Source organism: Centropristis striata, chromosome 3 (genome assembly GCF_030273125.1).
Source record: "Centropristis striata isolate RG_2023a ecotype Rhode Island chromosome 3, C.striata_1.0, whole genome shotgun sequence".
NCBI lineage: Eukaryota > Metazoa > Chordata > Actinopteri > Perciformes > Serranidae > Centropristis > Centropristis striata.
The window spans coordinates 18,525,425-18,550,234 of record NC_081519.1 but is presented as its reverse complement, the minus strand read 5'-3'; the positions used below and the strand labels follow the sequence as shown (position 1 = coordinate 18,550,234).

General features: G+C 39.1%; 1 protein-coding gene across 4 annotated transcripts; it reads left to right on the top strand.

Annotated features, from left to right (window-relative positions):
• The first annotated feature begins 5,753 nt into the window (after positions 1-5,753).
• On the top strand, positions 5,754-24,110 carry zmynd8 (zinc finger, MYND-type containing 8). 4 transcript variants are annotated; one of them, XM_059329155.1, is made up of 21 exons: positions 5,754-5,824; positions 10,996-11,063; positions 11,284-11,429; positions 13,567-13,788; positions 13,977-14,090; positions 14,527-14,592; positions 14,798-14,890; positions 14,987-15,074; positions 17,213-17,268; positions 17,400-17,477; positions 17,597-17,712; positions 17,796-18,295; positions 18,407-18,505; positions 18,663-18,818; positions 19,946-20,479; positions 20,897-21,415; positions 21,579-21,775; positions 22,637-22,717; positions 22,816-22,894; positions 23,004-23,243; positions 23,387-24,110. In XM_059329155.1, the coding sequence occupies exons 1-21, from the start codon at positions 5,811-5,813 to the stop codon at positions 23,560-23,562; spliced, it is 3,642 nt and encodes a 1,213-aa protein (XP_059185138.1). In that variant the 5' UTR covers positions 5,754-5,810; the 3' UTR covers positions 23,563-24,110. The 4 variants fall into 4 exon arrangements, with proteins under 4 accessions (XP_059185138.1, XP_059185137.1, XP_059185140.1 ...); XM_059329154.1 differs by having other exon boundaries at positions 18,374-18,505; XM_059329156.1 differs by lacking the exon at positions 5,754-5,824 and adding an exon at positions 8,224-8,804 and having other exon boundaries at positions 18,374-18,505.
• Positions 24,111-24,810: the final 700 nt, after the last annotated feature.

The following is a 24,810-nucleotide window of genomic DNA, read 5'->3' as shown; positions in this document are numbered from 1 at the left end:
CCATGGTGATCTCTCAGGCACACGAGTTTTGAATTTTTACTACTAAGGAGGGAGTGAGGGCCGAAGACGGAGGGAAAGCAGCAGGATGGGGGGGTAGGGAGTGAAGAAGAGGAGAGAGGCAGAGCTGAATTCTAGGTAATTAGCTCCTTACTTGCTCTTTCCTGCCCGAACATATTTCTGCAATCAGCATAGAAACTTTGAGGTTAAAAAATTAAAGGGTATGTATGCAGGACGAAAATATCCATGCACGTTATTTGGTTAAAGCGTAACTGCTGAGAAGGTTCATTACCAAAGTCACAGTATTTTATGTTGTGCAACCAATTCACAAAATGTAGTCAGACAGAGCAGAACTCTGTGTTACACACAGGGAGTATTACACAGATTATTCAAGATGGAAAATCTGTCATCCACACATTATCTAATGCAAAACATGATTATCTACATATAGATGAATCATATCTATGCAGATTGTTTGATAATCTGTGATGCGCTTTAATGACTAACACTGAGAAGCCACTGTTAAATAAAATACAAAATCAATTTAAAAAACGTTAAAAAGTCTTGCACATTTTTGTTGTGTGTGTTTTTGGTCTGTTTGTCTGTTTATATGTCTGCCTGAGTGAAAGAGCCTCAATTACATTCCCAAAGAGGGGCCCAGTGGCCCTCTGTTTGTGCCCCTTCCCCCACAAAACATAGCAAACTGACCTCCCCCCTCAATGAGTGTGAGACACTTTATCCCATCCCCCGTCCCTACTCAGCCTCTCTACTTTGAAAGGACAGGAGATAACAGTTTGAAAGGACAGGAGATAGCCCCATAATCATTAATGTATTCAGATGAGTTTACCTGCAAACAGCTAACAGCATGCCTTTCTTTGCCCCAAGCCCCATTCCCATCCCCCAACTTCTCAACCCTATGCAGATTAAATAAAGCACAAAAACATTTTGCAAACCCATTATCAGCTATAACATATGTTATAACTAAACAGGGCGACAATTAAGAGTTTTAAATATAAAATCCAGGTTTAAAGCTGTGTTTGAATTTGGGTGTAAAAATGTTTAAACTTAGTAAAACACATTGATTCTCTTATCAGTTACTAGTATTTAAAAAAAAAAATTTTTTATTAAGACCAGGAAACCTGTATTTATTTTTAGGTAAAAATTCCACCAACTTCTCTGCAAAATACGAAATTATTTATTATTAATTATTATTTAATTACATTATTGTCCACAATGTGGAAATTTACCTTCGGTTTCATGATAAGATATTTTAGATTTGGTAACTGGATAATGAGATTCTGATCCATATTATCATATAATCATATATGATTGTAGGAGTTGGAAAAAAAGACACTTCTCCTTTGAAATGCCCCAAATAGCAACATGAATTGTGTTATATTGATATTATTGAATAAACCACAAGTCAGTAAAGCATAGACCCATGTCTAATTAGTATCAGTGTCAAGCAGTGGATGATGGGTTAGAATACAGCATAACAAAAAAACAAATTTAAAGTGTGTGCACTGAGACATAAAATAAAAACAGGTTAAAAAAAAGTCTCCTAAAGCCACATTTGCACGTATTATATCCAAGGCCTTGAACCCCAGGAAGGCATAAAGCTTATCAAGGACTGACCCGTGCAGTCAAAGTCTAACTACTGCGCCATCTTGGGGACTGCAGGGCTCGTTACCAGTCGGGCACAAAGCTCGCCGGTCATCGTCTGCAGATTTGGGACCAAACGGTAACAAACAGTGGAGACTGACAAAGGTGACGGAATACCTACGACCTATCGTTAAGGCTTTATGTGAGGTGTCACCGAAGTAATAATGTTTTATCGCTAAAACATCTGGTAAATGTGTAAAAGTGAAGTGTTTTAACGACGTCCTTAGCATATATCCTTGTTTAGCGTGCTCTGGGCAGACGCTCATGGCTAATTAGCGTTAGTTAATATGAATTTAAGCTAACTCACTAGCTTATAAATCAGTACTAGAAGTCAGTATTGTAGACGTTAGCGTTAATTGGCGAGAGATAACGTCACCCTGTTAAAATAATCGCCTAACTAATTTTTTTCAAGTTTTGCAGGAAACACAAAAAACTTAACCAAAAGTGTAACATGTGACATTTATTGATCATTTCACTCAAAAAGGTTGTAACTTAGGCAATTTTTTGAACATGCCTTTGTGACTTAAGCAATATATGGTTACACTTTATTTTGAAGGTGTCTACATAAGAGTCACACAAGCCTGTCAGAAACATGACATGACAAGTATCATAGGCATTAATGTTACTTCAAAATGTCATTAATGTTCATGACCATGTAATGTTTATGACACGTTCATGTCACTCTTATGAATGTAAGGCCTACCTTAGAGTAAAGTGTTACCAATATTAGTGTCAATAATAAAACAATGATGAACTAAACTGATAACTAAACAATCTCCCTCTAGCTCTTCTTTGCTGGCTTCTTATCTGATGCCTATGGATGTGGCAAATTGTTAAAGAAGTGATGATCTTAAAGGGGTAAAATCACATGATCTGATCAACTGAGGATGTAGGCAGCAAAAAATGACTTAGTCGATTATTTTAACAGTGTGACGTTATGAACAATGAGCCTCATAAAAAGCTTCCCAATTGCATAAAATATCTTGGCTAAGAGTAGAAAGGCAACAATGTTATTTCTTATTTAATAAGTCTTACGTACATTTGTCTTTTATTAGACGTCACTTGGTCACTGGTTGACTATCAGAGGAGAAAGACAGCTCAACCAAATAAGTCTAGCTTAACATGTTGTCTTTTTGCATTCAATTTGTGTCCAATTGTCAGCCCACAGTGTCTCTTTTCAATGCAATTTCTCACCAGTTCATTGTTTTTCAGTTTACCTTTATGCCAAAAGGGCTTTGTATGCCTTAAAGGGGCAGTTCAAATACACAAACACACACACACACACACACACACACACACACACATACACACGCACACACACACACACACACACACACACACACACACACACACACACACACACACACACACAAACACACACACAAATACATGTGTACAAAAATTCACATTTTCCCTCTCACTGTAGTGCTATTTATCAGTCTAGACGGTTTTGGTGTGCGTTTCCAGTGTTGGAGAGATTGGCCTTGTTGAGAAGTGTCATTTGTCAACTATTTTGGTTGTAGTATGGTTTCTACATGAAACTGTTAACAAGCCTGTCTGTGGATTATCAGCACAAGCAAAGTGTCATTAAGTGTCATTATACCCGAGAGAATATGTATTTTTGATTTGGGGGTGATCTTCTCCTTTTTGGCCAAAGTGTCATCTGTATTTACCTGTCCTTGTGTCAGTTTATGTGCAAACATCTCTACCTGGCCTGCAGTGATGCTATGAAGGATTTACTGTAAGAGTTTTTGTTAACCGTAGCAGTGATATCTAAAAGCAAGGCAAGTTTTAAGATATTTCGTATGTCTTATTGCCCGTATGTCTTATTGACCTTATTTCAAGGAATTTGACTAGTTTTTTATTGCTCTCAATGCACTTACACAAAAATAAATACATAACAAAACAAGGACAAATCTGGACAAAGATAAAACACAATCATTTCACTATTATGTACACATATAAATTTATATAAGAAGTAATGATAAACATTTGGAAACAGTAATGGTGCTGAGTGCAAACGGTGCTGGAAAAGATATGGACTGATTAATGTAACAGTTTGCTTTATGTACATGAGGTAGATATGACGGTGAATCTGTGCTTGATCAATTTACCATACGCTAGTAGACACCCAGCTAATCCGAATGCAGGTAGTAATCCGGCATGGTAATACTGGTTTGACAGATACAATCAAGACACACTTTGTAACCTGCTGTTGGCCCTGTATGAGATGTACGATTGAGGGTGACAATACATACACAGCCCACAGAGAGTGATTAACACATCCATTTTTTCCTTGGCCCCTTCCACAGGCTAATCTGAACATGTCCAGAAGTCCATAGTTAAATCAGGGTGTTTGAATAATATTACATGTTGAAAGGGTAGCTGTATTGCACTGAGTAGATGATGCAGGCTTCATTAAGTTGACTCCCAGGCATTCCTTGCTTTATCAAGGTTGTCAAAGGCTCCTTGCTTAAATCATTTATATGGAGATTTTCTTGACATTAATCAGTTTGAGAATATCTGGTCTTGTGTGTATGGAGCTGTTATAATGTTTTCCCACAAGAGGTCACTGCTGTCTTTCTTCCTGTAGAAGGAGAGTACAGGGTGCAGGTGCTTCTCAGTAGCCAAATCATATAAATTACAAAAGCAGAGTACAATCAGCATTATAGCTCATCCCAAAAGTAAAGGATAAGATATTCTACTGTTTGGTCTTTGGCTTTACTTTGTGCTAAGTCACCAGTTTTTAGTTTTGACAATGAGCATTGAGCTTATCAGTTACAGGGACAGTCTTCTGGAGACGTAGTTACACTAGTAGTACCAACTAATTCTATAGATTTTAAGAAATATGAAAGATATCAGTGACCATTTACTTACAGGAGGCATCAACCAAGTTCCATCTAGATTGATACTTTATTCCCAGGGGAAATAATGTCAAAGCAGCACTACAAAAATAAATCACACCAAACAAAGAGCAAAAACAAACAAACAAGAAATCACATCACTGTACAAGTGCTACTCTAGTTAAAAGTTAATAGTAAAAAAAAAAATACTTTTTAAACATGTACAAAATTGTTGTAAACCAGTTTGGCTGTTGCCATGTAATTTTATCACTAGTTTTTTTTTTGCATGAGCTAGAAAGTAATGGTTATGAAGTTTAACCCTTTTATCTTTGGTTAACTCCTATAGACATGCTGTGCTAACATTTGCCATCAAGACACTTCCTCCTTGACTTATGTGAATTTTTTTTTATCAAATGCAAAGATAATAACATAAAAAGAAGATTGCATGTTTCTAAAAATGTACATTACTCAAGAAGATATGGGACTCCTAAAATGTCAGAATGCAATAAATACAGCAGAAATGTGCTCACTATGTATTTTCAGGCAACACACATTTTCTTGTAAGTCATTGTAACTCTCATCATGCTCCACGGTGGAACAGTACAACAGAAACTGAAAGTCACTGTTTCTTTAACAGCATAATCTTGGCCTCTTTGGAACCACATTGATAACATGCGATTACACCAGTTCAAAAGCGTCAGGCAAATCACATGACAGTAATTTAGTCTGCATGTTTAGCATTGTTGGTAAACCTTTATAGCTCAAATGAACAGAACACATTTCATTTAGAGCCTGTTTACTCAATTCTTTTATTTATGTGGCAGTTTATATTCTTTCCTATGTTGGTTAGTTGAACTTGAGAGTGGCAACCAACGAGACAAATCCCTCCTTAGGTATACAGCCATAGGCCTGGTGTTTGTGTGCACATCTGCTTACTACCCATCAAGCTTCACCAGAGGCCTACATTATAGCAAGGTTATGAAACAACAGCTGTGTGCAGTCTTCTTGGTAGCTGAAAGGTGTGCAGCGGCTGTATATTTGGTTCTGGGCCTAGCTCCTCTTGCTCTGAGTACTGCGTTTTAGCTTGCCTGTGCTGAACAAAAGACAAGCAGCCAGGAAATGCACCAGCCAATCAGCAGCTGCCTTACATTCTGTCGGCATGCATGGCCACTCTCAGAGTGCCTTATATCAGAGCAATGAGTCGGACAGCTTGGGAGAGCCGTGGCTGTGCTCTGAGCAGGGTGAGGGCTGACAGGGCTGTCCTCCATGTTTTAATAAGCATTGACATATCACACAGAGTTTGTAGCCATGCATCCACAGAGGTAAGCCTTATTTTCATTCTTTTACATGTACAAGTCTGTTGATAAGGCACCAGCCACTGTGTGTGATCCGTGCCTGAGTAATAATACAGGTTTGTCTGACAGACTGGGGGAGGGGGAAGAGTATTTGCCACCCCACATAGGAGTGGAGCTTGGAAGGATAGCATGGTACAGTGCAACATACTGCCTCTGCTGACTGGGTGGCTGTCTGGACACATACAGGTCAAGTGTAAGGTCATTGTACATTCATAGTATACTGACTGAGAAAACCTGCTTTCTTTTGTCAAGATCAAAAGGGAATTGAGATTTTGTGGCTGCCCCTGGCCTATGCTGTCAAGATGGCAGGCCTGGTGAGGGATCCAGGCAGGATGGGAGAGACAGGGAGCAGTGCAGAGGGGAGTCCCCAGAGGAATTAACAGATGGTAAACTGACAGCACAGCAAGTTTAATTTAGGCCTCAAACTGGCATGAGAGCAAGGCAGCAGGGCACTGTTGGTAATTGTTTGCCAGACTAACATGGCAACGAAGAACAGAGGACCTTTCTACACTTCACCCAAAAACCCAATTTTACCTGCACCATACTTCCCTTTTTTAACTTGGTAAATACAAAAAACATGCTTTTACCAGGCCTAATCCTGTAAGCTGCTCACCAGTTTTTCTAAAATACCAATTATCTACGGACTAAATATGCCTTAGCAGCTTATTTATCACAGGGTTGGAGGAATTGCCTGAGCCTAATGGTGTGCACTACCTCCCAGTGTTGTTCTCTGCTGCCGAGTGTCAGCCATTTTAGAGAGCTTCCCCTTTCTGTCCCTCTGCTCCAAGCACACTGAGTATTTGTATGTAAGGGAGAAGGAAAGAAGAAGGGAAGGACTTCCTCTGAAAAGGCTCTGCATAGAAACCCCATCTCATCCAGAGAGGCTTGAAAACCTGTTTGAAGTCGACCAGGTTAGATTGAATTCTGTTTATATATAATGATGTTGGTGTTGGTTTTCTGTATGAATGAACCAGATAAAAAAACAAGATTACATTTACCTAATGATTGCATCTTTTTCTGACAGTTCTGACATCAATTCTATTTTTATTCTTGAACATTTATGATATTTTAGGGGTGTAATATGTGATATTTATTAGTCATTGTTAGTGGATGATGTCTGTTTTTAATATAACCAGGGGAGCTGTGGCCTGGATATAATGGCACACATAATGTTGCTTGACCAGGGTTCAGGAGCAGTCTGCATTGACTGAAACAGCAAATCCCCCCTCAGTGTTTTGTGAATGGTGCTTAGTAATTCGTCTAATCCCTTCATTCCACTATAGTGTGAGGGTTGGTGTAGGCACACTTGAATCTGCATTCCACCGACGCACACAGCCTGTTTACTTTGGTGTCATGTCTTTGAAATATCCACCAGTTGACCTTATTGAACCTGGGTAGCTGATGCAGTTGGCCTTGACATTTTGGCCTGGACATGTTTCTGTTCTGAAGGTTCTGAATGCTTTACACTTTTGTTGCACTAAGAGCCCGACTGATACTGTATTTTTGAGACTGATACAGATTTTCGAGGGGATACATTCACTGATTACCGATATGGCAATGCCAATATAATGATTTTTAATTGGTGGTATTGTGCACCGATTTTGTAACAATAACAAAGGTACTCAGAAGACTGTGTTCTTAAACAAATAACTTCATTAAAGAGTGCTTAACACTGTTATACATTGTGTATACAGTGTATTAGGTTGCCAACCAATTCTAAAAATGAAAACGTAGAAAATAAAGAATAAACACAAATAAAACAAATCGCTAAATAAACATCAGTATTAAACAGTTGCTGGCCATTTAAATAAATAATAACTACAATAAATGACACCATTTCCAAGTCACCCCAAGCATTGTTTTCCGAATTATAAAAAAAACGTTTTTATATCAGCACCTATGGACAACGGCGATACAGACAGATAACGACAAGTCTGTGACAGGCCAATATCAACCGTAAAATTGGTCAGGCCCTAGTTGTACTGAATATATGCCAATGTGTTTTAAGCGTGTGCATTATTACCCGTGATTTAAAGATCTAGATTGATTAAATGAAATGTATATGCTTGGTCAAACAGAAGTAATTGCGACAGAAAGCTGGAATAATGTATAGGGTTGCTCTCAGCTGTTTAATCGAGTGATTTTTGGTTTGATGTTGCTCACACTCAAATCTCCAGGCAGATATCGAGTGTGAGGCAGTATTATGTTGAAGAGGCATTGCAGAGAGAGGGAGCTGGGAGGAAGGGGGTTATGGTTTCCATGCTGCCTGGGAGGCCTGTGACATTTTCAGTCCTGTCTTTGTGTCCAGTATTAGGCCCATGCTGCATATCAACATGCTGGGGCACATAATAAGCAGCATGTGGTCTTTTACAGCAGATTCGACTGGTGCCGTGCGTACGTGCTGTGTGTGCGGCGCCCACAGTGGTCAGAGAGAGAAAGAGAGAGAGAGTGAGTGAGTGTGTGTGTGTGTGTGTTCAAAATGGATGCCATACACATACATTGGCTGAGAGCACAGCGAGGGAGGGAATCTGATCCTCTCCCTGTCAAGCCTGTAGAGCTGCATCTTACATGTCTGATAAAAGACACAGGACGGTGTATGTCTGTATGGGGTTTAAAGGAAGCGAGAGACTTGGTTTTCTGGAGGTTTTTAGCAACAGTGAGGAGCAGTCCTCTCTGCATTGCAGCAGTGTGGCTGAGGAGAGCGGGGAGAAGAGAGCCTGTGTGGCACACCGAGCTGAGCACCCAATCAGGCACCTCCGTGTGGTGCTCAAGCCAATCGGCAGCCTGCAGCCGAGGTTAAAGATTGACAATTGCAACAGAGAGCAGCAGGGAGAGAAGGCCTTCTGGGAAACCTGGACCCATCTTTTCCCTCATCCCCCAACGCCCTCAATAATTGAAAAAGATTAAAGAATAGCCTGAAGAATCTGTATGTGAGTAAGGAAAAAAGGTATGCTGTTGATTTCCTACATTGGAGTATGGATGTTGTGGCAATGGTGGGTGTGGAGGGTTTAAGCAGTAGGTTACAATAGGCTGTGTGTGTGCTCTGTGGACTGTGATTTCAAAATGTTTTTGTCAGGATGGGCAGCATTGATTTTTGTCCTTGTCCCTGTCTTTCTCTTTGTCTTTTGTTGCTGTGCTTCCTGCCCTGGACAGGACAGGATGTTGCTGGGGTAGATTATCTGAGGCTGTCCAGACAGGTTAGATGTGGAGGCCAGTAAAGCCATTTCACTGCACTCATGTCTGTCTCTGCAGATGTGCAGTGTTCCTGTCTGATATTTCATCCTTTTTTACTGATGGAGGAACAGGAGGGGTAGGGGGTGTGTGCGTGTGTGTGTGTGGGGTGGGGGGGTTGGTGAACAAGATTATTGAAATGGAAGCAGTATTTATTTATATCAGTGAATATCTGTCTATTTTTCCACACAAAACAATCTAATGGTGCTTTCCTCTGGAGTAAGTGAAATAAAAATGGGCAGATTTGAAGCCATCTGAACAGTGAGGCCGGTGTATCTACTGAGGCGTCAGAGAAAATGGCAACAATAATAGGATCGACAACAGGGCGCCTGCAAACCAAGGTGAATCATGTTGAACTAGTAGTGAGAAAAACCTGTTGGGCAGATTTTGAATAGAAGGTGGTTCACAGCAAATGGTAGCTTGCATTTCAAGGAAACGTTTCTCAACGCAACTGAGCTGTGATTGTGCAATCCTTTCTGATATGCTGTCTGTTATTAGGTCACTTGATCAGTGTATATGTAGTAGTTTTAAGCCAGAAGGGAAGTCTTTTTTACATGCTTTTCAATTGCTGGACGTCAGGAGATTCAGACACTGCAGACACTTCTCTTCTGTGTGTTCATGTTTACTATTTATAGATCTGTGGTCAGTGAAGAAAGGTGCCTGCTATTTATGATTGGAGAATGGCCCTGCACATTGAGCTGCCTTTGCTCCAGCATACATTAGTTTATTTCGCTTTAAATGAGATTAAAATATTATCCATATTTATATGCCTGACCGAGTTAACAAGTTGTGGTCTAATTGTACGTACATTTGTGTGACGTATTTTCTATGTTTTCAGTATTGCTAGCCATGATGGATCTTGTAAGTTTTGGTTATTTTTTGGTCAAAGTCTATAAATATCATGTCTGGCATATATATGTCCATTAGACATTTTGGAAACTCTTTCAGTTGTTATCAGGGCATGACCTTGGGGGAAGTCTGCGCTCTCAGAGCACTCTTCTGGTTGAAATCATGTAACCTAAAGCAAAGTACAAAACATTGAAAACAATGTTTTGGTCAACTGCACAAAGGGCACTCAGTAATTTTTCAGTATTCACCTTCCAAGACAATGAATGTTTGGTGAAAATGTAGCCATTCACAGACAAAATCTAACAACGGGTTACTAGTTTTGACTTAATTTATTGACCAGCCATTCCAATTGTTCATATGCATGTTATAAGCAGGGTACTTTGTCAGAAGTAAAAGTTTGAAAGTGGGTTCTAATCTGAATGTTTACAAAGGATTTATGATGCTTCTGTTCCTGAGCATCCCAAATTAACGTCAAGAGACAGCCTGCTGGCAAAATTGACCTTTCCCAATGTAGTAACATGATGGAAATGTATTAAGAAGTAGGTGAGACTGTTTAATAACAAGCTTCTGTGAGAATGTATTAAATCTTAACACTGAAAAACTGAGCATTTACATTTCCACTAATGTAGCACTTTGCCAGACACACACAGCCAGTTGTGTTTGGTGATATGAAATACTGACTTTCCTACTTTTGATCAAATCCATTTATTGGCCTTGAGTGGCAATTAAGCTTTCTGAAATATAAACTATGATTATGCATGCACTAAGGACCTAATCATCATTACACAACATTGTGTTACATCATTTTGGGGGGACATTTTCTGCTTTTATAAGACTGAGTGCAGGAGAGAACCTACAAGAAATGAGGAGCAAACATCTTAAACACCTTGGCTGCCACAACTTAGGGTACACAGTGTGGAGTGAACTTTTACAGAATGTGTTGTTCTTAGGAACAATTTCAAATCTTGGTTTTAACTTGGGTAAATTAGCTTTAATTATAGATATGAGAATGATTCAGCTCTATGTTATGTTTGACTGCTAAACTTTTTTTGCATCAGTGTGACAGAGGAAGAGGAGAAAACTGAGATTACATCAGAAGGAATGGAGATCTCAACACGGTCCAAAGGTAAGAATATGCTATGTTTGTCTGTGGATAGGTTGGCAAAACTCTGTTTCTGTACTTGTAATGTGTAGTGGTTTTGCTGTGGTTGTCTTGGTTTTATATTATATAACTCACCATACTTTCTGGCTTCACCTGACTGTGGCAGTTCTGACATTTTTTTTCTAGCTTTAAGCAGTGCCTTTCCTCGTTTGTTTAATCTTTGACCTTTTGACTGCCATTTCAGACACGGGGTCCACTGAACGGATGACCCAAAAAAGAAAGATGCCGAGTCCGTCTCACTCATCTAACGGCCACTCCTCTGCTGAAACGTCCCCCTGCCCAGTGAAAAAGAAGAAGAAACCAGGTGCAGTAAGCAGCAGCAAAGACCAGGTAACACCGAACACTGGATTTAAAGCTGCTATCATTCCCAACATGATTGATTGATATTCAGACTTACACAAGACAACAATTTAAGAGGTCAAGCAAGAAGTCTGCAACTTATACTTCTGCTGTCTCTGTCAAACATGGAGCTTTAAAGATTAAATTAAAATCAGATATTTATAATGTTTGTTCAACTTTTGTGAGGACATCAGTGTTATTTTCAGTTATCACACTTTAATTGATATTAAGTACTATGAAATAATGAACATTATTATTTGTTATTTGGGGGTTAGTTTAACAGATGAATATTGCTGCAGCCTGACATTAGATTTAGAAAGTTCCATTTTTTTGTATATTTCTGTTGCAAGTTTAATTTTTAATACATTTTTAAAAAATGTGACAAAACATCCACCAAACCTGTATGAGATTTTTTTTTAAACACAAAGACATTAGTGGAAAATCAGCTGCTAATTTATTAATTACGTTTAATGTGCTGGAAGTCTTTTCTCTATATATTGATAAAAACTTTGTTACTGTGAACGCTGTCTTGTTTAAGCAGGACAGTTTGGACGTGGGGATACAGAATTCTGTTGAAAAATCAGTTTAAAACAATCTGCTTTTATATTTTATTGATATAACTGCAAACATTTAGCAATTAAACGAAAAACATCACAAGCTGGGACAATCAACTGCTCAAATTCAGTGAATTATAGTTGTATGTCCACTGATATGATTAATTACATGCATGTAGGTGACAATACAGCTCATGTGTGATCAATTATTTGTATTCTGTCAGTATTTTAAGGTCTGTTTCATTCAGGATATGTTTACTGCTGTGACAGGAACACCCTGCTCAACATCAACACAATTAGCCACAGTTTCACACATCCACAACTGGAAGCTGCCCAGTATAACCTCAATCGGAATTGTTTGCCACTTAGCAACACCACTGGAACAGATAGCGACAAAGTTCATTTAATTAAATTCATTTAATTTCTTGTAAAAACTGAGATGTTGTGTATGTAGACTTTTATTTGCTTCTTTAATGAGTTCCTTCTGCCATTTAAGTCCACCAGTACACTACAATTTGCTCTAGGGGTTGGGACAAAGTGATATTGTGATCTGCTTTATATTATTGCCAAAATGGCTTCAGAGGCACCATACATTACCTTCTGCTATGATACTAAGACAAAGGTATTTCTTTCCTTTTTGCAGACATTTAAGCTTTAAACTGCTCTATTTCTTGGCCATTTGCAATATTGAAACTAATTCCAGCTGTTATAAGTCTGGGTCATAATAATAAATCAGGGGCTAAATATTATGATATTTTTTACAATATATTGTGAGTGTGGTTTCAACCTTTTGTGTGCTCCATAGAGATCTAAATATTGAAGTATTCCAGGAACAGTATGCCATGCAGTATAGCCTGTTAGCGTGTTAGCTCAGTGTTATGTTTATGATTGTCTGCCATGTGAATACCGGTAAATATTGTTGTAGAGATTTACTTGTTAAATCTCATTAGATACTACTGGTAGCAGTTATTTAATACGTGTTCAGGGGGCTGATAAATTGCTATCTGGGCACCTCTAATTTGACAAATGCTTCTTAAGTGTCCAGTATTTTATTAAAGTTCTCTGCAATCTGAAAGTGTAAAGTGCATGCTTTGCTTTCTTTGTGTGTAAAGCAGTTCACAAATGCACAATAGGTAAATGATTGCTAGTCGCATACACCTGACACATTCAGTTGACCTTTGTAAATGATTAGTAGCCACTGTAAGTTTCTGAGCCTCTGCCAGTTTAATCAAGGCTGTCTACACTGTTTACCCTCCTGCACACTGGTGGTGCTTGTGTTCTGAAACACAGACTCAAATCAGAGAACTGAGCAAGTAACAATACGTATAATAGACAGACAGGCCTCTAGTATTTTGAGGTAATTGCCATCAAAATGAAAAAAATGTGTTTACTGTTAAATTTCTCATCTCATCTACCAGCAGTTAGTGTGTAACATTTGCACTCATCAAGGCTCAAAGCAGTCTGTGTTTTGGACATTACTGTGCCTTTTGTTGATGCATGTCTGCTTGGCTTCTCTAATCTCTGGCCTGATTTTGACCTTCCCCAACTTTGTCTTTCTTTTGCCCGCATTCCAGTCAGAACTAAGACATGGTCCCTTTTACTATGTGAAGCAGCCAGCACTCACCACAGATCCTGTTGATGTTGTACCGCAGGACGGCAGGAACGACTTCTACTGCTGGCTGTGCCACCGCGAGGGCCAGGTGCTCTGCTGTGAGCTCTGCCCCAGGGTGTACCACGCCAAGTGCCTCAAACTACCAGCCGAGCCCGAGGGCGACTGGTTCTGTCCGGAGTGTGAGGTACTCACCCAGGAATGTGTATAGTGTAAGGGTGTTGTAAAAAATATTTCTTTAGTCAAAGCCTATTGTAATATTTGTTTAATTACGGAGAAACTCTCAGTAAGTTTGGGCACAAATAATAAAAACGTGCCGACATACTTTTGCAATTATTGAATTAGAACAACAATTTTCCTCTTGATGTCTTTCAGAAAATTACAGTTGCTGAGTGTATAGAGACTCAGAGCAAAGCCATGATGATGCTAACTATAGAACAGCTGTCTTACCTACTAAAGTTTGCTCTTCAGAAGATGAAGCAGCCAGGTGTAAGTACTCTGGTCCTTCTGTCTTTTCTAGCAAATTCATGCTACCAAACTGATCATATTGTGTTGAGGCAGACGGTCTAATTACACATGGGGTACACTGTATATTCTCATTTCTGCCTTTTTCTAATTGTACATTCAGATTTATCCCTTGAATATTGGCATGTGTTCTTTTCTGGCCAGTCTTAATTTTTAGAATTGCTTATGCAACCATCATATTCCCGTCAGGCGTGTCAGATGTTAAGATCAACACCCTGACCTGTCCACATAATAGTCCAGCATGATATATTATTGATTTGCATGTGCCAAATGATTTCTAATAATAGAACTAACAAATCATAGTCATTGTACTATAATGGGCCTGTCATGGCTGGAAACCATGAAGGTAAACATGCTAGCTGGTGGTGAGGATACAGCTGCCCCTCTCACTCTCTTTCAGGATCATCCCCGCTTGTCATCTCGCTCCCCCCATGCAGCTTCCACGCAGAGAAAGACTTTTAATTGGGTAATCAATTACACCACTAACAAGACCCCGTCATGATTTCTTCCTCCACTGGTTTTCCTCCTTTTGTTTGAAGCGGCTTTTAGATCTTTTTAGTTGTAGCATGGTGGTAGCATGTTCATGTGCGGTAGAGGGGAAGGTTGTGCAGTAAGTTTGGCCTGAGAGTTTGTTTCCATTCACTTTCTTTTCTGTCTGCTCACTTTTGCAGACCGAACCCTTCCAGAAACCTGTCTCTCTTGAGCAGCATCCAGATTATGCAGAATACATTTTTCACCCTATGGATCTTTGCACACTTGAGAAGGTAAAGCACAAGCTATCACATATCACTTTTCTTTGATAATATGAATGTTAAAAAGTTTGTCAGTCAAGGCACAATCTTTTTTTTGTTGCATTGCAGAACATTAAAAAGAAAATGTATGGCTGCACAGAGGCCTTCTTGGCAGATGCAAAATGGATTTTGCACAACTGTATTATATACAATGGAGGTTTGTATCATTGCCTGGGAAACATATTCAAGAATAATCATGTTAAATCAATATCATGCTATTAACCCTAAAAGACCTGAGAGACTGCTGGTGATCTCAGTTGACATTACTGTCTTTAGGGGGCTGTGGGGACTCTGCCTTGGAGCTAGAGAGTATTGGTATCATTTGACATTAGACGACCATGAACTCATTGGTACCAACTTTTTCATGCTAGTTTGTCAGGAAAGGGCCTAAATAACGCTCCAGAACTGACATGGTCATTTTCATTTCACCTCAAGATGTCTGGAATCTTTTAGATTCAATTAGCCTGATTTTATTAATTTGTGATGATGTTAGTCCCAAAAGTAGCCATTTCATTGTAGTGAGAGCACTTTTTTAAACTTGACCTCACTGTATAAATGACCTGGGGGAAGCAGGTTTTCTGCTCGCCAGCAGGTTAGCTTCAACAAACCCTGGTTTCTCTCCATCTCTTCCTTCTTTCAGAGCTATTTCTTCATTGATTTTAAGCGCATATCGAAACGCATTAATTAGCGAAGTTTACTGTATGTTTGGATATCAGTTTGTTACTTGACTGTGTAAGCTTACCGCTTTTATACACATCAGTCATGTGTTTGCACAGAAATATTAGCCCACGCAGTGCCAGTGTCCTCAGCTCAGAATAAATCCTCTGTATGTCTGTTTTGCAAGTGGAAGTTCTTCTTCTTTTCTTTATTGTTATTTTTTATTATGCTGTCTGCTGTCTAAGGTGCACAGAGACAGCTGTCAGTTTGTTACAGCAGTTATACAAATTGTTTAATGTGTAATTTCACTTTAAATTGTAATAATCTTTAGGAATTTTTAGACAAGCGAGATCAATGAATAATAAAGCCCATCTCTATGGTGTGATGGGCTGCACTGATGGAACATAATTCCTATAATATTGAAGATTATATTGATAATTATATGAAGCAGGTTATGGATATTATATTTCTGTGGAGCAGCAGCTGCAAAATGTTTTTGATAGGCTGTGTAGGCAGTCTGAACCTGTTTAGTTACATTTGTTATAAAATAGCTGAAGTACAGCCAGTGAATGCTGTTGAGCAAAAATCTGAGAAAATAGTCTAAAATATATTATTAAGATATATATTTTTTAGTTTTCATCTTTGGGTGCTGGCCTCTGTGTTTTGTCCTTGTCAGATTAAAACTGAACAAATATTTAAAATGTAATATCCACTACAGTCAGATTCACCACTTCATCATTCATTCAGGACATTTTGCTAAAGTTTTCTTAATCAAGACTTTATTGTTTAAAACTTAGACTCAGAGATTGTTAAACACTCTTTCGGAAAAGGCCCCTGCTGTGACCTCAAGGATGATCACAGCCTCATGAAGCTTTACAACCACAAACTACAGACCTAGAGCATTCAGAAGATGTATTGCTCCCTAGGTACACAAACAATAAGGAGGTTTCTGAGCAGCTTCAAGAACAATAGAAAATATAGTTCTTACAGAAATCTCCAAATGTCAAGTTTTTGATACCAAATCACAGCATGGATTATTCTGTGGTGTTCCTCAATGTCTTGGTGGCTTAAAGTGGTATTTGATGGTATCTATAATTCTTGATTGTAAAACATTGTAACATTTTGCACCAAACATCAACTACAAAATGGTATCAACCAAAAGATTGCTGGAACAACTTATGAGACATAAATGAGCATGGGTATGGCCAACACATACACCTTTCATTATGTTCTATCTCCTGCTGTACTCTACATTTCCAACATTTACATTGTGCCTAACGAAGACACAATGTTACTGTGCAATGTTGATTTAGGACTAGAACAACCTGACACACAGCTCCAATTAATCTGCAGGTTCCCAGCTTTCAGATGATTCACACCACTTGAATGTGGCATCTACTGTTGACCTGCTATCTCCCCCTAAAGATCCCCATCCCCTGCTTAAAGGACAAAAAAAATGATGGTGTCTCTATGAGTTAATGGGAGTATGCTATAGATACTATTTCATGAAATAGTCTAATTGATCTTCAGGGAAATATACTGTGTTCTACTGTACCAATTTATTATAACAGTACTAATAATATTAAATTATAACCCAGTCTAGTGTGTATTTAACATAAATGTATGTCTTTGTTTCAGGCAATCACAAACTCACGGCAACAGCTAAAGTGATCGTAAAAATCTGTGAACATGAGGTGCGTATATGGTTTGGGTCAGAAAACTTTTTTTTAATTAAGCAGGATTTTTATTTGTTCATTGATTTAAAAAAAAAAGTATGTGACAGCTGAAACTTCATTTCATATTTCTTCTGATTCTTTAATTGCAGATGAACGAGATTGAAGTTTGTCCAGAGTGTTATCTGTCTGCTTGCCAAAAGAGAGACAACTGGTTCTGTGAGCCTTGTGTAAGCTAGTTGAGTAACTTGAAGTTTCTGTTGATGATTCCTCCAGGTTGTTTACCCTTTTAAACACAGATCACTGGAATACAACCACTTAGTTCCAGTGTTTTACTGTATGTCTGCAGAGTAACCCACACCCTCTAGTGTGGGCCAAACTGAAAGGATTTCCATTCTGGCCTGCAAAAGCTCTGCGGGACAAAGATGGACAAGTCGATGCTCGCTTTTTTGGTCAGCATGACAGGTAACCACCCTTTGTGTTTCTGTTTCTTGGTTATTTCGGCACATTTTCAGGCTATGTTTATGATGTGAATCTGTATCCTTCAGGGCTTGGGTTCCTTTAAACAATTGCTACCTCATGTCCAAAGAGATTCCATTCTCTGTGAAGAAGACCAAGAGCATCTTCAACAGTGCCATGCAAGAGATGGAGGTCTATGTGGAGAACATGAAGAAGAAGTTTGGAGTGTTTAACTACGCCCCCTTCAGGACACCCTACACTCCCGACAACAACTTCCAGATGCTGCTGGATCCCTCCAACCCCTCGTCCACCCCGGTCAAACCTGAGAAACAGGAGAAAATCAAGCTGAGCTTTGACATGACGGCGTCACCCAAGATCCCTTTGGCCAGGACCATGCTGTCTGGGGCTGGGGTGGGAGGGAGCACAACAAGCCGGCGGCTCCCTCTCAGTGAAATGCCTCGCTCCCCAATGAGCACCAACTCCTCTGCTCATACTGGTTCGGATGGGGAACAGGAGACAGCGGACAAGTCCCAGACAAAAGCTACAAACAGCCAGTACAGTACAGGAGAAGAGTCCATGGACTGTACAGGTATTTAAACAGGTGCATGTTAAGTGTGTTGTGTCTAATGGGAGGAGACTTAATTTAACAGCAAATATCTCCAACCAGCGTCACCAGCCCATCCTCGACCTTGTCCTGCAGGCAGTTCCTTGGACAGCCCTAAACCATTCCACTCTCAAGCTCCTGGTGTCAAGCAGGAGAAGACGCCACCTACAGGAAGCATTCTGAACCTCAATCTAGGTGAATCTTTTATTCAATTATGTGATATCTATTAAAGTGCTTAATAATTTCCATTCTCTGAATACAAATACAGATCACCATGTGACATGATTCTGCTTTATTTAAAGTCTGGTAAAGATATTGTTGTTTGGAGTTATCTTACGTTGTGTTCCTCTAGATCGGAGTAAAGCAGAAATGGACCTTAAGGAGCTGAGTGAAACGGTTCAGCAGAAACAAGGAGCCACACCTGTCCTCACCTCTCCAAAAAGACAGATCAAGAGCCGATTCCAGCTGAACTTGGACAAAACCATTGAAAGTTGCAAGGCACAGTTAGGTCAGTGGAGTACACATAAACCCCCACACCAACTTCTGAAGTTCTTGTATGGATGGCAGTCAGTCCACTAATTGAAAAGTTGCTCATGGAAATATGACGAGGATGTGTAATGTGGTGTTGAATCATTTTTAGTTCCTTTTTTTCTTTTTTTGGATTAGATTAGATTTTCAAGAAACATAAACCATACATAACTATATCAATATACAAACCCACAAAGACAGATAAATATATATATATATATATATACATTTATATATATATATATATATATATATATATATATATTAATTTATTAGACCACCGGTTTATGCCACAGCTGTCCTAAATTAACAGCATTAGTAATTACCAAAATCCTTTTTATGTTTCTGTAATGGTTAATACACCAGGATATAGAAACTCTTTAACCAAAATTATTTTTAATGCTAAAATATAATTATTATTGTTATCTATGAATTTTCAAATGTACTGTTTTACAAAAAAACTGTAAAAATAGTGAAGTACCTTATTATTTATTGATTACAGTGTCAAATTATAGTTATTTACTTGCATTCCTGAACAGAAAAACGAGTTTTAGTGTTTGAATATTCTGCTTAAATTCATTTCTGACTTCTCAGAGAAGCCCACTGAGCCGGCTCAAACTTGGGTACAAAAAGGTGAATTCAGTTTGTTATTTGCTAAATAATCAACAATAACAGTTTAGATTAAACAAGCTTTTGAAATATTTCTAAAATATTTATGTTTTCTCATTTTTATGACAGGTGGTCTAATAAATTTGTTAAGCCCTGAATATATATTTATTTAATATATATATCTTTTTTTATTAAAAAAATGCTTCTCCTACATCTAGCAATTCTGTGTCCGAAGCTGTTCCACATACAAGGATATATATGCAGACAGTTATTTTAGCCTTTTACCAATACGTGGTCTGTATATATTTTCAATAATAGTGTTATCATCCATTTTTTTTTCTGTAACAAACTTAGATCTGAAAGATTTGCTCTTTCTTCCTTATATTCTTTTGGCTTTAATCCAGTTCCATTCTTTCTTTTGCTGGCTCCATAGTGGCTGAAACCTATAACATATGGAATGGCTGGGTGGTAAATCCCTCCAACTACTTTGTTTTGCAGGAATAGATGAGATCTCTGTTGATGTGTATAAGGGTGTGGAACACAGTGACTCAGAAGACTCCGATAAATCTGACTCCAGTGACAGTGAGTATGCGAGTGATGAGGAGCAAAAGACCAAGGATGGCCAGGACGTAGCCCCAGATGATGAGACCCAGAAGGAACCTACCAAAAGTAAGGTCAAAGACCAATCTTCTGTGAGCCAAGATAAAGAGGGTAAAGCTGATTCCCTCGTGGGGTCTGAGAGTGCAGCAGGTGACGCCACTGCAACAGCATTAGATGCTCCAACTAAAGAGAAAGTAAGCACAGAATCTGAGAAAGAGAGCCCAGAGAAGACCAAAGCACCTCCAGCATCACCAAGTCTCAGGGAGAAGGCTCAGGGGAAAGAGGAGGGAAAGCAGCCTGCACCAGCGGAGGACTCTGACTCAGAGAGGGAGCTGGTTATTGACCTTGGAGAGGAACTGGGAGGCAAGGACAGAAAGAGGAGCAGGAAAGATAACGCCACTGCTAAAGAGTCATCTGCTGGTAAACCTGAAGGTGAGAGTTTAAATAATCAATCAAAAAAATACTGAATGTGATGCCTATTTCTAGCATACTGGTGCATCTCAATACATTAGAATATCATGGAAAAGTCCATTTCCAGTAGTTCAAGTCAAAAAGCCCCAACCAAGTATTAAAATTGTTCTTTTGTAATGTATATTTTTTGAGACACTGAATTTTAGGTCTTCATTAGATGTAAGCCATAATCATTATAATTAGAAGAAATTAAACAAATTAAGACATGAAATGTTTCATTCTTTGTGTAACGGATCTATATAATGTGTTATATCCGCTTTTTGAATTGCATAACTGACATAAATACACTTTTCTATGATATTCTAATTCATTGAGATGCACCTGTATGGAACATGGAAACTTATAACTTGTAAATAATGTGGGCACTTTCCCTTGTAGGTAAAACCCTGACCCCATCGACGCTCCCGTCTCAAAACAGCACAGCTCCTTCCACGCCCTCCAGTGCTTCCACACAGTCCCCTATGGCCATTCCTGTCACCATGGTCTCCTTCACTACTCCCTCGCCCGCAACCATAAGCCTTGCAACCGTGTCTAGTGCCACTGCAACAGCCCCCTCTTCCTCCTCCTCATCCTCAGCCTCGACCACACCAGCTCTGAAGAAACAGCGTCCTCTGCTGCCCAGAGAGACGGTGCCGGTTGTGCAGAGAGCAGTGGTGTGGAATCCCACTGCCAAGTTCCAGACCTCCTCCCAGAAGTGGCACATGCAGAAGGTGCAGCGTCAGCAACAGAACCAGCAACCTGTGGCAACCGCGCAGATACAGGCGTCGTCTCCCGGGCAGGGCCAGGTTCAAGTGCTGACCCAGACACAGGCCACTGGGAATGGCTCGACAGCAGCATCCTCATCAGCACAGCAGTCTTCTCAAAGCACCCGCTATCAGACCAGACAAGCTGTTAAAGGTAGATAGCAAGTAATTATGTTTGACTTACAGCGTGTGGGACAGTATATATAATCCTTCGTGTGATAGTGTTTTGAAAATAAAATGTACCTTTTACAGCTACAAATGAGCATGCTAGATATTTCAGTTTGTCCATAATGTTTTCGTATGTTTTCTTATTCTAGCTGTTCAACAGAAAGACTCTCCACTCAGCACATCCACGTCAGCTGTCACCCTGGTATCCAGTAGTCCAGCTTCTGTTGCTGTGATGGCAGCATCAAGTTTAGGCACAGCTGCTACATCTTCACCAGCAGCGACTGACCTGTATATCCCCACTGCCTCAGCAGATGTAGCTGCAGACATTGCCAAGTACACAAATAAAGTTAGTGTAATTTTTGTTTACATTTCAGGGTTTTCTTAGAGCACTTAGACACAAATAGGTACGCTCATCTGCATGTTGGTGACATCATTGTGGAGTAATTTGCATAAAGCTTAGAGCTTAGTGGTTGTGTCGGTTGAAGCAAAGAGGGGTTGTCTAAAGCTACATAAAATAATTAGCCAAATAATGACAAACTCAGTACAGGGACATAAGATAGCCTGGGACAAAGAGATGACTGGTTGCACTTAAAAAGAAAAAATATTTTTTAAAGCCCTGACAAGAATTACAGTGGTAGAAACATGTTGGCCTTTTTAATTATTTAACCACTAAATAAAGGCTTTTAAATATTTTCCTCTAATATTTTGTAGTGTCTATATTGCCTTCCTGTTCAACCCATTTGAATCAAAAAAATTCAAACAAATTGATGGATAAAATCTACACTGGAAGGGAGACAACTTCACTGAAATAAATTCAATAGAAAAATATCCAACAAAACATTTTAATGACACTACTATCTTCATACTTTGTTTGTGTTTTTAAGTTCATGGCTTATGTGCTGTGCCTAAGCCAATTTTATGGTTCCAAGTCCACTGGGATGTTCATTTTTGTTCTAAATAACCTAGATGAAAACAAGCCCTGAGAGCAATTTGTTTTATTTCTCTGGGGGGAAATTTACACATTTCTGGTGTCTATTACACCAAGATACAGTACATTCTTTATAGCTTTCAAACAACATATTTTTCACTTGAAGATGACAAGATGGAGAAACCAGATCAGTGTTAATAGTTCACATGTTAATAGGATCCATCCATAAAGTATTATTTCTGGAATGACGCATCAGAATATCATTGCTTTTTCTTTCAGATAATGGATGCAATCAAAGGTACAATGACTGAAATCTACAATGACCTTTCTAAGAGTACATCAGGGAACACAATAGCAGAGGTAGGTATTTGCTTTCAGTCCTGTACAGACTCATAACTGTGGATTTGTATGTGACCCTTTACTTACCTTAACCCATGGGTTTTCTTTTTTTAATTCAGATCAGACGACTGAGAATTGAAATAGAAAAATTACAGTGGCTGCATCAACAAGAGTTGTCAGAAATGAAGCACAATCTTGGTGAGAACTTTGTGGATCAATAAAATACTTTGCATGTAATCTTCTAGTCCCAAAATGAGTGTAATGAGTTTTACATGTTTGATGATGTTTTCTGTGTAATGCATTGTAGAGCTGACGATGGCAGAGATGAGGCAAAGTCTGGAACAGGAGAGAGAGAGGTTGGTGAGCGAGGTGAAGAAACAGATGGAGCTGGAGAAGCAACAAGCAGTGGATGAGACAAAGAAGAAACAGTGGTGTGCTAACTGCAGGAAAGAGGCCATCTTCTACTGCTGCTGGAACACCAGCTACTGTGATTACCCCTGTCAGCAAGCCCACTGGCCAGAACACATGAAGTCCTGCACTCAGTCAGGTAAATGCATGTGACAGCATCACAAAAGCATCACAGCAGCTCGTTAACCTATCTGGAAGTCTCCAGTCCTTCACTTGCCTGCATAACACCTGCCACATTTTCAAAGCTGTAATACATATTTTTCACTTTTGTTCTGTCTGTAGCCACTGCCCCACAGCAGGAACCTGAGGCTGAGTCGACAGCAGACCACCCAAACAAAGGTTTAGGGCAGACTAGCAGTGGCCCGAACTCTCTGAGAGACACGCCAGCCTCAGCACCACCAGACAAAGACTGTGACATGGAGAAGAGCACTGACAATGTTGCTGTCACTTTGTCCTAAACAAGATACTTGAAAATGTAAATGTGTATATATTTTTTTTCACTATAAGAATATGTCTATGTAAATTGTTCTGTTCTAGCAGCTGTTAAGGGAGCAATTTAAATTCTTTTTATTTATATATATTTGTTTGCCTTTCAAGGCTCACATACTGCCCCAGTGCACAGTGATCTTTACATTTTAAATGTGGAAACAAGACTGACAGCAGATAGTAACCACTAGAGGGGCAGTTTAAATAATGTATATTGCATATCCATGCACTCCTTTGCAGTTTATAGAAAGCAGTCAGTATAAAGATCTTAAGAGCATGCCTGAGTGTCACAAAACATACACATAGTGTAAAGGACAACAGTTAAAACAGTTTAAGACTGCAGAAATGTAACCCATGCTAATGGACCACCCAAATTTAGAGTAGACTGTTGACAGAAATGTCTGTATATTCCTTATTTTGTATTCTATGTTAATTTATTTGTTATTCTAATGTTGCCTGCTGTATACTGCAAAGAAAATAACTAATACAAACGTTTAAAATTAAACATGCTGTTCCTATGGTTACACTGGTCTGGTTAGTTATGAAGCAGTCTGCAATAAATTATAGTTTCTTATTGTTGAAGTATAGTTTCAACTATAGGTTAAGTAGGTACGTTGGTTTTAAATAGGAGAAGTTCAGATGATACAATCTTGAAAATGTTTGGTCACAATCAGTGCCATCTTATAGTTATATACTTGCAGATAAACTTATTTATGTGTTGGGGTGATTTCATAAGACTTCATATTGTAAAGTGACTGTATTCTTAGCAGCTGTGGCACATATTAACATTTCACGACTTTGGACATAAGGAGTCCTAAAGTAGCGGTTTATAATCAAATCAAAAATCAAATTAAATCAAAGCAATCAAAAAAAATCAAATAAAAATCACTTGAAGAATGAGACAGCCCGATGGCTGTAGGAGTGAAGGATCTTTTGAATCTTTCCGTCCTGCAACGTAGAGCGAGGAGGTAAGGTTTTGTGTAGCGGATGATCTGGGTATTTCAGGATGGCCTGGAATATCTTGACAGTGCACCTTTCCACCACCTCATTAAATACAGACTTATGAGAGGACTATCTTGTGTAGCTGTATCAGGTAGCAGAATATCAGAATTCGGACTTGCTGTGTATTAATAAACTTGTAGCCTATCTGGTACGCCTATACAAGCTAAACAAACAGCGCGTTGTTGTCCGTGCCTGCTCAGTATCCCTCCTGACCTGTG